General features: G+C 41.9%; 1 protein-coding gene across 1 annotated transcript in view; it reads left to right on the top strand.

The window, feature by feature from the left end:
* The window catches only part of FRAS1 (Fraser extracellular matrix complex subunit 1), a 177,204-nt gene that overhangs the window by 123,205 nt on the left and 39,518 nt on the right, over positions 1–14,481 (top strand). Inside the window, exons 30-32 of the mRNA XM_072863417.1 lie at positions 4,316–4,469; positions 8,297–8,475; positions 11,309–11,425. Of these exons, the coding sequence (XP_072719518.1) occupies positions 4,316–4,469; positions 8,297–8,475; positions 11,309–11,425 (450 nt within the window). The remainder of the gene's footprint in view (positions 1–4,315; positions 4,470–8,296; positions 8,476–11,308; positions 11,426–14,481) is intronic.

The raw sequence follows: 14,481 nt of genomic DNA, 5'->3' as shown, positions 1-14,481 counted from the left end.
TGAGGAAGTGTTTTAATTTTTGTTTCTTGCTTTTATATTGCAGTTCATAATTAAATAACAGTTGTTTGTCTCTTCTGTAGTTGGACATGAAGTGGCACTTCATATTAAATTTTATAGAGATTACAGCAGTAAAATTAGAAACAGTGGTGCTTTTCTATTTGTTTATGAAACAAACCCCAGCCAAACAAGGCATGAAATACATACGGTATGTGTGGTGGAGCCTTGAAAAAAACAAAGTTGCTGAAGTGCTTGCAAGCATTTCGGTTCTGGTATTGCAGTATTGTAATAAAAAAGAAGGAGAAAAAAGCTGTAAATTTCCTTATCCCTTAGTTAATGTGAAAGAGTAATGAAAAATAGAGCTGTCGGAGAAGTCCACTGTTTGCAGTCTTTTTATATATGGATCTGAGAATTACACAATCTTTGAGTACTTCCACTCCGTGGAATGGAGTTAGGATAAATGGATGATGTTATCCCTCTTTTGTCCTCTTCTCTGCTGTATTAGATGCCTTTCACAGCAAGTTGGGCACAAAAATTTTAAGTAAGGTTTACAAGCGCTACGTGCGCCTGTGTAGTTAGCACAAGGAGGGACTGATCCCGTTTGGACCCTGCGGGTGCTCCTAAAGCTGTGGTAGTAATTAGTGATAATTAGTGACATGACTCACACATCAGTCTGGGAATGAAAAAGGGGTTGCTTTCAAGGCTGGTGCTGAGTTATTAGACTCCAGGAATAAGACCAGCCCTGCTTGTGGTTTCTTTACGCAGATCACTTAGGTGACCCTAAGGAGCCTGTATAGGATCAGGAGGACTGTAAAAATGCTTGGGCACCACTCTGTGTTGTTTGTAACGCATTTTATTTTTTTTGCTATTGATTAAGCCGCTTCTTGTAAATGCCAGTGAGGGTGAATTGCTGAGTATAGTTTCTTTTATTAGACTATTTTGTGCTCCCTTGTCTCTCATTATCTTTCTAAGTGTCTCTGTGCAGCACTTGGCTACGGAGAAGAATGAAGGTGGTGACAGAGGTGAGAGCAGAGTGGCTTTTAGTATGAGGGTAGAGCTGGCAGATACCCAGCTCCTGCCTCATCCTAATTATCATCTTTGTGGAGTAGCCTTGGGAGCTGAAATGCATGCAGGGTTTGTTTCTGAAAAGGTGCTGTTGAGACACACACGCAAAGATGAAGACACTTGGGTTTTTTGCCTTGGTTTACATCCAAAGATTGCTAAAATGCTTGGTAGGATGGTGGCTGGAGGTGTGGGAGTTCAGGGTGTGGTTTTTTAACCACGTTATTTATCTGAGTGCACGGAGCTTGTTACAGTGTGCTGCTGGATGGTTTTATATAGCAAGTTCTAATGTGAAAGGACATTTCTAGGATTCCTATTCAATGGGCTCAGACAGTATCATTCTCAGACATTAATCCATAGGAGCACTGCGGTGAAAGTGTGAAAACATAAATGAAGGGCAACATAACCTTCCAAATATTATGCATTAGAGGGTTTTGTTACTTCACAACAGGTGTGCCTTGTTTTCTGCAAGGTGCTTTTTTTAGTCCCTTTGGTTGCTAACAGCCTGCTTTTCCCTATTTGCCCCCGTCCAAACACTTCGTTTGACCTACTGCAGTCTGAACAGCTGGCCTCTATTTTGAGAGCTCTTAATAATGATTTGCACTGCTGTATATTTTTGTTGACGTTCTCTAACAATTACAGCTTCTGTGAAGTTAATTTGAGACCTGCTGGTGCTTCATTTTTGGCAGAGCACCACCAGTGGTGCTCCAATGGGGAATAAGGAGCCCATGCCCTAGAAAATATGATCGCAGGCTATGTACTGTAAGTCAGAGGAGGTCAGACCTACTCACGTGTGATCTGCCCATTGCTGATGGGATATGGAAGCCTTTCTTTTCTGAGGGGCTAGGGGGAATGCAGGAAAAAGACAAAATATGTTTATTTTAGGGGTGTGTTGGACCTCTAGAGGAGATACAGCCAAGGGAGGTCTCCAAGATATTCGCAAGGCACTGCACCTTGCCCTACCTGGGAGCAGGTAGCTGAAGCATGGACCAGGGAGCATGTTAGCCTCCCCGGGCTCTCTGAAAACGCTTTTCCTCTGCTGTGAATTCATTCCCACAGTTTGCTAACTGTGTGCTCAGGTATCAGTAAAAAAAAAATAAAAATCTAATGCGATTCTAGCTGTTTTGCTGAACACAGGGTGAGCGCTCAGATCAGACAATAGCTTGTTGCTAAATATATTTTTAAAAAGATTACCAAGCAAAAAGAGCTGTCTCATGAATGTGTTTTTATTAACAAGCAGTATCGCAGCATCAAAGCCAGGTGGAAATGGTATTACAAAATGCCGGACTGGCTTAATGTAGCCAGTGAAGAAATATTCAATCATTTAGCTACCGATAAACCGAAGGGTTCCATGTTTATAGCAAAATCATGACCTTGTGTTTAAGGAGCATTCACTTAGAAATATTTTCTTTTCAAACAGTGCGTTTTGCCTGTCATTCTTGGAAGTGTGGCTAGTCTCTCTTTTCTTTCCTTACACAATAAATCCAGGGACCTTTCTGACCTTTTTAGTTTGTTTCCTTTTCCAGAGTTATGCTTTGCTAGGCCTATATGTGTCATGATGTGATCGAATCGATAAGGTCAGAGGAAAGTTATCATATATATTGGCAGGGTTCTCTTGGCTGTCACAGGGTCTGGTTTTCTTCTTCACTGTTCTTTAAAAAAATAAAGCATTGTGCTGGGAAACTCTTGACCTGACACAGTCTAAGATCATGCGGCATTTAAAAATTAACACTGTGCAAAATAAGTGTAGTAAAAATTAAATGGGTGAAAGTTGCTTAGCAGACATGTCAAAATGGAAATGGGAAATCATCCTTTAATGTGATTCTTTTTCACAAACATTTTTTTAGCTCTCCCTACTGTCTCCGTTGCAGATTCAGAAGAACATAGTAATGAGTCGATTATCAGTTTTGGGGTGACACATGATTATGTGGAGTAGTAAATGAGGAGGAAGATGATCACTTGTATGGAGCAGTCAGGATTTTGACTGATTATGCAGTTCACCATAGCCAGTTTCAAGGTGAATCTGCAGAAATTGAGAAAAGAAGTCACATTTACAGCAACTGGGCTTATAAGAAAGAACCATAGCACAAAAGTGGTCACGGGGATTTTGGTGGCCTGTCCAACAGAGCATGAGCTAACAAAGTAATTTACAGCCTTTTGGCTGTAAATATAATCCTTGAATGCCAGAGCAGTGTTACTGAAGTATATGAAAATGGTAGTGAAACCATTACTGCATCCAGTCCTGACATCCACATTTCAAGACGCTTGAATGAATATTGGATAAATATTCATTTGGATAAAATACCGCAGGAATAATTTGAAGGTTAGAAACCCAGCAGATAGCAAAAGACTTTGATGGGTGCTCAAGCAGACTTCAGTTTTACAAAAGGGGTTAAGAGATGACTTGACCATGGGTGTAAGTCCCCACACAGAGAGAAGATACTTGATCTAAAAGTCTTCCTACAAGTATGTTCTAACTTAGCAAAAAAAGCGATGTGGATTTGGTGCAGTTAAATTCGTATATCTAGTTTCTGAATGTTAAACTGCTTCTGTTCAAGCAAAGGATGGAAAACTGTCATAGTTGATGTTTCTGCCAGAATTCATCAGCATTTGCATGCCCTTAAGTTCAGTTTTCCCCTATCTTGTAGAAAAGCATGAAGTTAGTCTTGAACCTGGGTTTGGTCATGGAGAAGTGATAACAATTATAGATGTGTGTAAAGATAGTGGAGGTGCCATAGAGTGATACTTTTGAATGGGTAAGAAGCTGTTGTTCTATAAGTACCCTTGAAGGGTATGTATTTTTAGAAATAAAATGAAGAGACGTGAGAGAAAACGTGGATCCAATCAAACTAGTGTAGTAGACTGGATACTTTTTTTCAGATGTTGATAGTACTGAATTTTCCACTGTGCCGTGGAGATAAATTATATCAAAGCATGTCAAAAGCCAAGCGGAGAGAGAAGGAGGATGGTGATAAAAGACAAAATTATGGAGGGAGACTGAGGTCAAGAAGGTTTAGGGTCAGCAACAGGAAATGAGAAACATTGGAGGACAAGGTCAGTTCTACAGGGTGAGAATTGGGTCCAAGGGATATGGGTGAAGGATGCACAACCATTTCTTGAAGCAGACAACCAGGGTTGAATGCGTAAGAAATTCCAAAATACTCTGCTTGATCCTTTTTGCTTGAAAATCTGTTTCCATCAGTGCAGCATTGCTGACATTCACTTAAGCCTTTTTCTGCTGTCCCCCTGCATGCAGAATAACAGAAGTCCTCAGCTGGTGACAAATTCCCTGGTCTGGGTGCCCCAGGGAGGCATGTTACAGATCTCCAAGACAATTCTGCACGCCGAGCTACCTGGTGCCCGTGACTCCGAGATAACTTACAACATCATCAAGGACCAGCCAAGACATGGTAAATACCTTTGGAGTTTTGTTGTCAAAAAACAGCTGTAGAGCACTGCTTTTCACCCCACATGCCCCAAGGTGTCCCTCCGCTAAATAGAAGTGCACAGTTCTGGTTACTTCTGGGGAAAAGAATGTTCTTCACAGACCTATGGGAATGTGATTCTTCCGTGGCATTTTGCCCACAACAAATAGCTTTTGAGGGAATATTTCCTTATAATACTATGCTGAATGAGTGCTGCTAACCTCATATTTTTCCAATTCAAATGGGCATGCAAAATAATGAAGCACTATTGTTCTGCCTAGCAATCTGAACTTCTGCAACTGTGTTTCTCTAGTGGTAGTTAAATTCTGGTGGATTTACAGCCTTGTGAGAGCAGAATCTTACTCACTGCCAAAAGATAATATTCTACAACAAATGTCTGGTTTAAGATCAGCATAGAGTAATATCTACCTCTAGAAACTGCTGAGCAAAAGTTTACCATGAAGAACTGGAGGACTCCCTAAATTCCAGGACGTTTGATTTAATTTCTACTAATGGAAGGGGTTATTGACTCAAACAGAAATTGGTGACATTTGCATCCGTATATAATTCTTGTCTCCAAATTCCTTTTGAGAGGCTCTGATCTCTTCTCTCAGAGTAACAGCTTTCACAAGCAACCCCATGCGTAGGACTGCAGCTTATAGATTATCTTCTGGAGCCAGGCCAAGGAGGAGCGTGGAAGGCTGGGATTTGTGGCTGACACACAAACTGAGAGAGACTGGATGGAAAAGAGAAGACGTCATAAGTGGAGGGAAAGGAAATACGGACAGAAGAGAAAAATGTTATTTTCCCACTCAGCATCACCATTTTCTGCACTAGAACCATGTCTTTAAATGATATATTTTACACTTCTATTAAATTATATCATTGCTTTTAATTTGCTGAGCTGAATAAAATTAGATCCCTTTAGCAACATCAGTGCTGGGTTTTTTGCCTTTTGCTATGAGGATAGGCTGGTTTCCATAACAACTGCCAGTACCTGATGGAAACATAGATTATGTTATTTTTGGAATTTAGAAGAGAAGTAATTAATTTGTATTCCCCCTTTAGTTTTCTGCAGATGAAGGACTGTCTTCTCATTTTTAATAAGCATTTACATGAAAACAAGACTTTTTCCCTGAGGAGCTTGTCTCCTGCTGCCTAACCCTAACCAAAATTTGTAATCCTATATTTGTATCACCATAATTATCTCTACTGTAATTAATTGCAGTAACACAAATGGGTTTGTAGCTGCAGGTGAGGAATAAGCAGTAGAAATCAATGAACTTCCAAATTTTATCTAAAATACTGTTTCACAGAAAGGGAGGAAAAAATAAGACGGAGAAATGTAGAAAATGTGTCCTTAAGGAGGGCTTACCTGCCTATCTTAGTATTTGAGTAATGGAAAAGATATTCATACCTCTAGAAAATACATCATTTGATTTTTAGATAGGAAAGAAAACCACTTTAGAATTATCTACTACATTTCTGTAGCACAAGTGCGTGGACCAAGAAGGCTTCTTGCCCTTTATTTCAAGACTCTGAAACCAAACAAAAGGGATGTAATTAGGGAAGGAGGATCTCTGTCCAGATCCCCTCCTCCTGCAGGGCTTGATTTGGTTCTGCGCAATTGGGCACCTGAGAGCCGTTGATCTTTCTAAGGATCTCTTTATGCCGGACCTCCTGTTTTGTCCCTAGAAATAGAACCAATGTCTTCCCTGGCTGTCCTCCCAGCATACAGGATGCCTCAACGCAGCTCTGTTACATGGAAAAAATAATCACTTCTATATGAGTAGGTACTGTTATACCCTAAGCTGCTCCACGTGACATACATTCATAGAGGATGAAATTTCTAAGGCCAACAAAAAGTGATGCAAATGTCCACTCTTCTTAAAATGAATGAGACCGCAGGGCCTGAATCCTCTAGACAGCTCTGGAAATTGCAGCTCTGTAGTCTCCATATATTTCAATAAATGACCTGAGTGTGCACAAGTTGTACATTCATGTGTGTAAACCATCAACAGGTGCTTTTCTATTTAAAAAAAAAAGTTTCAAATGAAATGGTAATCATAAACTATGTAAGTAAACATCACAGAGTTGTTCCTTCTGATTGCGTTAAATATTAATTTATAAGAAGACACATAGACATGTATGTGTATGCTTAAAGCAGCTGTATATTCTAATTGTTTCTTCTCCTGCTTTGGGAGGGATAAACAACTTGCAGGCCCTAACTCCTTTGGGTATGTGATTAGCATCTTTAGAAATCACACGAAAGATTAAGGTGGTGAACTCCCATGAGCAAAAGCATAAGACTGGGAATGTAATTAGGGCACTGATAAGGGAGTTTTAGCACAGAGTTTGATGATAAAATGGAAGTGTGATATTTCAGCTTGCTGAATTATTTTTTTATTACTCCAACTGTTTGAGGGTGGTTTTGGGAAATGAACTGGGAGAGCTTATGATGGGTAGTTTGCATAACAGAATGATTAATGCTGTAAGGAGAGTTGAAGTCATTTATAAGATAAGTGGCTTCTGAATTGGTAGCCATGAGGGATGCTTTCAAAGACTAGTAGAAAAGCACAATATACAACTAACAGGTTATTTAAAGAGCAGCTAGATTATATATAGTCAAGAATAGTAAAGATACGGGGAAATTTATAATTTTTTCACAGATTATATGTTAACTCCAAAACAAGTAAATTACACTGTAAAATAGAAAAATATGCTATTTATTTTGAGACTGTAGCTCTTTGTCAGGTTTTAATTTCATTTATGTGTGTGGTTAGGAAAAATGTTCACATCAATGAAATTGATGACCAAGGTTTTGATACCCTTCTCTCGGTGGGTAGCACTTGGCTCTTTGAGTCATTTTATTAGGATGATGTTTTTGGATTAAAGTCTGTTGAACATTAGTAGTGACATCAAAATCCAACCCTTGCAGGCATCTGTGAGGAAAGCTGAAAACCAGTGGGACATGCCCCCATCCTGCTCTCCTCTGTCATATCTGCAAGGAAGCCAGTGATGTTTCAGTCCAGCTGAGAATGTATTCCTAATACAAAAATCATAAATAAGCTAGATGTTAGAGATATAAAAGCTACATACTCTTTGGAGTAAGAGCTACAAAGCAGGGCATACAGACTTTCTGTACAGCCTATGATACAGAGGTCCTTTACTATATCCGTTCAAGAGCTCTTTTTCAGTTGATGATTTCTGTTCAGAGAAGTCGGTTGAATATACTTTTTGGCATAATAAGTACCCAAAAGAGCTAGAAAAGAGCTGACCTTGAAAAAATTAGTATGCTCTGTTCTGATACTTAAGCTGTACCCTTGAGGGGAAGATGGATAGTCTGCTGCAGTGCTTTTTAACCCTGATCATGTCTCACTTCTCTCTTGTCCCTTCACAGGAACTCCATAAAGTGAGGCCTGTCCTTTGCATCTGTTTTTCTGCTCAGTTTTTCAAACGGGCACATTTCAAGGTTGAAATGGGCTGGTCAGTGGGCAGAAATGACATTTTGGGAGTTTAAAGTTGCAGATCCTGTTCTTTGCTTGACCGTGTATTTCTTCTGTGTACTTGCATAAGTTACTTGATCTGCCTTTTACCAAAACAGGAGATAAAATTTCTGTATGTCAGTGGGATGTTACAAGGTCCATTAGTGGTTTTTAGGAGCTGCTGTTTCTGTTAAGTCACACTAGATGGAAAAAAACTAAGACTGGGTGGACATTTGTCTTGGATGCTCATTAGCTGGTGAAAAGGCATCTATTCCTCCTTGTTTTCTCACAAGTTGTGCCTTGGCTGTTCATCTTTGCTTTTCCCAGGTGAAGTGGTGCTTCTGGTCCCAATGCCGGCAGATGGCCCAGCAGACTCGTGGCAGCTTTTGCCTGATGGAAGAGCAGCCTCACCCACAACCTCTTTTACCCAGCAGGACATCAACGAAGGCGTTGTGTGGTACAGGCACTCTGGATCTGAAGTGGAGAGCGACTCCTTCCAATTCCAGGTACTCATCATATTCACCAGGGGGTGGGCCACACAGCAGTTCTGCTGGCATTTTTCTCTGAGATTACTCAGAGAATAGTGTGACCCAAAGTTTTAATAGATACACATACATGAATACATGCATGCACACACAAATATGTGTGTAAATATATATTTGTATTTACATACAGACTCATGTGTATATAGGTGCATGTTGCTTGCCTGTAGATGAATATGCATGTGCTCATGTGTCAGGATGGATGTAACCCATCATTGTATTCGTGGGAGACTCTTACTCATGCTCAGGAGAGCTTTTGCTGCACGTGGATCCCCAGGTTTTAATCTGTGGCAGTGGAGCCAGCCAGCCAGCCAGCTACCCACAGTGCTGAGCCACATGCAATGGCATTAACCTTCTGGATGTCAAGTCACAGGCTATATTGCAAATCTGGAGAAAATTGTCTTTCAAGTAGCATGTAACATTTAAGCTATTAAACTAATAGCTGGCCTGATTTTCTGTAGAACAGTTCCATCTCAGGGAGGAAAGGGTTTTGTAGAAAAGCAGTGACGTTGTCTCAGTGCCTGCTAGCTTGTCTAAGCAGGAAAGCTCTCTGAGATCAAGAGTCCCCAGAGTGAATGGGCAAACAGATCTGCACTTATAACTTCCACAGGATGAAACTAGCAGGCTTGTAATATCCCATCAGCATGACACAGTGTGTCCAGAGACTGATTCTTGCTGTGACAGTGATCCCTTCTCCACTGGCCTTTTGCCTGTGGGGTAGGATTGTCCCTTGGGGACACCCTACTGTTGTGCTTGGGGTTGCTTTTGGGAAGAAATAGGAACAAGAAATGTTTTTTGCCTGGCAATCCTTAGAAGAGGTAACAGAGAGGGTAACTCACACCCTTCTCGTAACCTGCTGCCTCCTTTCCCCCACCCTTCTCCAAGATGAGGCTGGTCCCAGTGGACAAGGGAAAAGTGGGGAGGTGGGTCCAGATAGCCACACGTTTGGCTGTCCTGGAGATCCTCCCGCTGGGTGCCGAATCTGCATGAGGAGACCCACACAGAGGTCCTCTGGCCCATGCTCTCCTAAGGCATCCCTGCGATCCAGACCTCTGTGAAAGGACTTCCCTGTGCAAGGTGTGTTACTGCAGCTCATATCCTGGCGGTTTTGATGCCCCATTTGCAGTTCAGACAGGAGGTTTGACCCCTTGGTACTGCATGGCAAATACATTGCCCTGTCATGAAACCTGTAATATTTATTCCAAGTGCAAAGTGTTCCGAATGCCTTTTTTTAAAGTGTTTGTTTTGCAAGCCCCAAAACCAAGCGACCCTCCTACTTTCTGCAGTCCCTAAGCTAATAATTTAATTTTTGCTATGGAGTACTTCTTGCAAAGAAGCAAAAAGGTACAAATACTCCCCAGCAGATGTAATACTAAAATAAATCCCACCTCCCCACAGGTTTAACGGCCATAAAACTCCTCAGACAGGTCCTTTAACAGCCTCCCATAATGCTAAGCCTACATGAACACTTGCATGCGATATTTGTTACATCTGGTTTACCAGTCAGAAGCTATTACTGTAGCACTGGAGAGGCAATTAAGGTAATTTCTAAAGTAATTAACATAAGTGATAATGAGGAATTTGTGAGTGTCAATGTTGAACAAGCTAATCTTTAGCTTAATTGCTGAATTCCTCTTATAGAGTATGCATTTTGCATGAGTTAAATGTTTGGTTTTAGTATCTTGGAGCGGTAGCAATAATTGTATGGAGAGCCCTACTGACAGAGGAAGCCGCGATCGCCTGGGTCACATCAGGAGACCGTAACACATCTGTCTGAGTCTTGAACTGTGGATTGGGGCATCTTGGAAAGGGCCGACACGTTGTTTTCATCAGTATTTGGCAATTATCAGTCAGACGACAGCAACTGAGAATAGGCCCAGCAAATGGCTCAAATAATTTCATTCATTTCAGCAGAGCATGCATTTTTATGCATTTTCTTGAAATTAAGCTTGTGCTGAAGTCCATTCTTGCGCACAAGAATTGCTCTATTGATTTCAAGTGCAGACTTCCATCCCTGCTGAAAGATAAAGCCGTAACTAAGTCTAACAAAGAAGGGGGCTGTATTTCTTTGGGTGCTTGCCTTATCTCAGGATTGCTGTGAACATTTCCAGGCTTATCTCTAGGGGATGGCTTTGGTCCTTTGAATTTTTACAAATTTAGTATTATTTGCTTTATATGTCATTACTGCAGGTTTGCTATCGTGAGTTAGATACCACTGACTTAACTTTGGTGTTATAGTGGCATATGGAAAATTTTTATGGGTCTCTGTGAAACATGAGCGCAGCCTGTCTTGGAAGATGTTGAGATCACAGGGAGCCACTGCCAAGGCAGTGCCATTATTCAAAGACCAGTTATTTTCACCTTGTCAGCGCAACTGGTGGTCTTTTTGAGGGTGGGAGGAAGGTTTAAAAACCCATTATTTTTTCTGTTCCTGTGATGAAAAGTTCCACTTAGCTGTACAGACAGTTGGAGTAAAATTCAGCAAAACTATGGCAGTGACTGGGGGAAGCAGGAATGAATAGGAGGTAAAGAACTGACAAACAGATATCTTTCTGAATGTTAATAAAGAGGTAAACCATTTCTAGGTTGTACAGGCAATAATGGAGAAATTGGTTACTATTTAAAGGCCTTAGTTCCCATCAACTACCACTCATGTATGCTTTGGGTTGGTATCTGCTGGAAAGGTGCGTCTTTGCCTTCCAGACCAGGAGGAGAGGAGAGGGAAGGTATGAAACTGGTCTAGAAATGCAGTGGTGTCCTCTGTCAGGTATCGATTCATGTGATCTTTCTTTCCCAGCTGTCCAGCTCTGCCAGTCCACAAACCAGCTTGGAAAGCCACGTGTTCAACGTCGCTGTTCTCCCACAGACACCCAGAGCACCTCAGCTTTCCCTCGGCTCCTCTTTGCACATGGCTGTAAGTGTGATCCGACACCGCTGACTGATGGTTTCTGTATTCCCACTCTCCTTGCAGCAGTGCACAGCGAGCAGAGCCTCGCACAGAGCAGTAATCACTGAGTGTTGATTCCTGTCCTTGCTATCGTCCGTGCTGTTGTGTTTGATTCAAAGATTGAACTAAATCTACGGAACAGGGTATATGCACCAGCTAGATAGCTGGAGTAGAAATGGAAACAAAAGAGAGCTTAGAAGAGTAAGGGGGGGGGGGGGAATACCCATAAAAAGTTGAAAAACTCAGTATTAAAAGTGATGAATATATAGACTGAAAAGGAGAGGGAGAGAGAGAAGAAGAAATATGTTTAACATCTTTTTATGGAATTCTTACCCTTTCCTGAGAAGCCATTAGGAATGGCAAGAGTGAAAAACTGTGGGTTAGAGAGATTGTAATGAATAGATCTTGTAATTCCACTGCAAACTTTATCAGAACTGTAGCCCACCCACATTAGAAAGTTTTCATCCATCATTCTGACATCAGGAATGCAGACTATAATGTATGGCAAAAACATTCAGACAAGCCCGTTATATCTGCATCCATGGAACTGAATTACCTTTTCTTGCAGCATCAACTCTGGGAATTACCATTTTGGTAAGAGTGGTCTCTCTAATGTAGTTATTTCCCTGATAGTTTTAATTGAAAAGATGACCTCGAAGTTTAAAGTCGGTTTTGTGAGCTCTCCAACTTTGGTGCATGCCTTATCCATGTGTCCCCATTGCATATGTGGGTGAAGTCCAGCTTTCCCCTCTACTTCTCCTGCTGTCTCCTGTTCTTTGACTCTGTAGGGAGGGATCCCCAGTGCATGAGCTAGAGGGGAGCTTCAGGGCTCTGCACCCAGGTCACCCATTGGGACGCAGGGACCCTAGATGCAGGGAGTTTGATTTAAACATCACCTTGGCCTCATAGCTTTGTGGGGCTTTCAGGGGGGGACCAGGATCATAATCCACTGAGCAGCAGTCCTGAGCTGAGTGAGCCAGGGCAGGCTGCGATGAGAAAGCAGAGATGAGGCCAACCCTTCGCACAGGAGCTGCCTGCAGCGATAGGCAGAGCTGGGTCTACAAACTTGAACGTAGCATGCAGTCATCTTTGGCGTTATTCATTCCCGATGATTTATTTAGAGCGTGTGAGGTGCCAGCAGTATGCTCAGCATTATCAAACAGAAATCCTGTGCCCTTGGGCGCTCCCTGGCAGACAAAAGCACACTGAGAGGCCCATGCAGTGCGGGAGAGCAGATGTGGCAGACCTCCCAGGGGCAATGGGTCCCCGGGAGGAACCTCCTAAGGGGAGGCGAAGGACTCCTAAGCCAGCACAGCCTGCCAAGCGTGGGACCAGGAAAGGCTAAAGGAAGCAGTGGGAGAGGGATTAGTGAAAAGTCCGTGACACAACGGCCTTGTCAGGGTTTGAAATAGTGGTGACCTTTCACGGGCAATAATAAAACATGCTCAGACTGCTACTTGGAGCGATAGCCAGCAATGTATCTTTCTGCTCTTGACTTTTTGTTGTTGTCATTATTGACAAAATTGATGGGAGAGTTGTCTGGCTGAGCCATGCAGTGCTGGATTTTATAGCTAATTACACACCACAAAATTCAATAGTGCCATAAAATACGTTTTACTGAGGGGTGCCTCGCAACCTGCAAGTTCTACCTCTGGGAGAGACAAATAGGCCTTGGAGGCAACTATGAAGCAACCATAACCTTAAATCTTTTCATCATAAAATTGCACTTCCTTGCATCAACGTGATTGAGTTCTGTTCATCCGTCTTCAAACTTCTTCAGAATTAGACTGGCTTCTCGGCTGGAGAGCAAGCACAAAATGTTAAGTCTTTTCATACCTCTAGCCTTGTCTTTTGAGTGTCCTACTGAGAAAGGTCAGAGAAAGTTTGGTGACTCTTTGGTGGTTAAACTGAGCATACATGTATACTGTTTTTCTTCAATCAAGTTACCTGTTTCTCCCATATTGGTAAAAGGAGCCTGAGCTTTGCTCTAGCTGAATGCAAACTGCGATTGGGTTTGTGAAGAAGAGAGACAGTTTTCTAAGCATATGAAGAGGTGCTCCTCCCTTTCCTCCCTCCTCCCACTTCCCCCAAAGTGGCTGTATGGAGGGGACACCACTGTTAATTTTAAGCCTGCCCTTTTTATACAGAGCTGTATATAGCAGTGCTGATAAGACAAATAAACTTTGTGGCTTTTGATTCCAGTTAGATATGTGACACTTTCACATCTAAGAAGGACTGACGAGGTTTTATTTACTGCTTCACAACAGTCATTCGTAGGCTGTGTTTTCTCCTCTGATGTGTTTGGGTGAAAAACACTGGAGAGAGATGAACTGGGGGTTCGGTGGCATTTGTGGTGTACTGAGCTGTTGTCAGGAAACCTTGCCTTGCCAGTGTCGAGGCCCACGTCCAGTCTGTGACCCAAGGCCAGCAGAATGGGACACAGGTTTGACTGGGTGGCCTTACAGATGTGTAACCAGCACGATTCAGTGGGCTGCACTTGATGTGGCCGGTGGAAACCTGTAATTTGTTCCATGTTCCAAAGCAGATTAATTAATTGCCCGTATCCTTAATTTAGCTTGTTCTCTCCATATTTTGTTTGTGATTATGAAATGAGCTGGATGCTTTTCATATCCAGCTGAATTATTTCATTCAGTGACTTCTCATAGCTGTTAATTCTGTGGGATTAAGGTTTATGAACACATGCAAGTTAACTGCCTTTGTGCGCTTAAGTCTGTTCATGCAGCACCATAATTCCTGTAACACACTGCCTGCCTTTGGATAATGATAATCTTGTAATGGAAGGATCAGAACACTTTTAGACAGATTTAAAACAAAAGAGAAAGCTTTGGTTCCTCTATGTTCCAATGGAAATGGCTGAGTCATTTTCAGAATTTCTTTTAAAAGCAAATCCAGTCCAGCCACATCTGACTATACCAGAAAATTACGTAGGCAATGAATTATATCTTCATCCAGGGAGGTTTTGATCAAATTAGATTTTCCTTTATCTCTTCTTAGTTACTGTA

Source organism: Ciconia boyciana, chromosome 5 (assembly GCF_034638445.1).
Source record: "Ciconia boyciana chromosome 5, ASM3463844v1, whole genome shotgun sequence".
Classification (NCBI taxonomy): Eukaryota; Metazoa; Chordata; class Aves; order Ciconiiformes; family Ciconiidae; genus Ciconia; species Ciconia boyciana.
The sequence above is the reverse complement of the archived record's forward strand: the minus strand, read 5'-3'. Positions and strand labels throughout refer to the sequence as shown.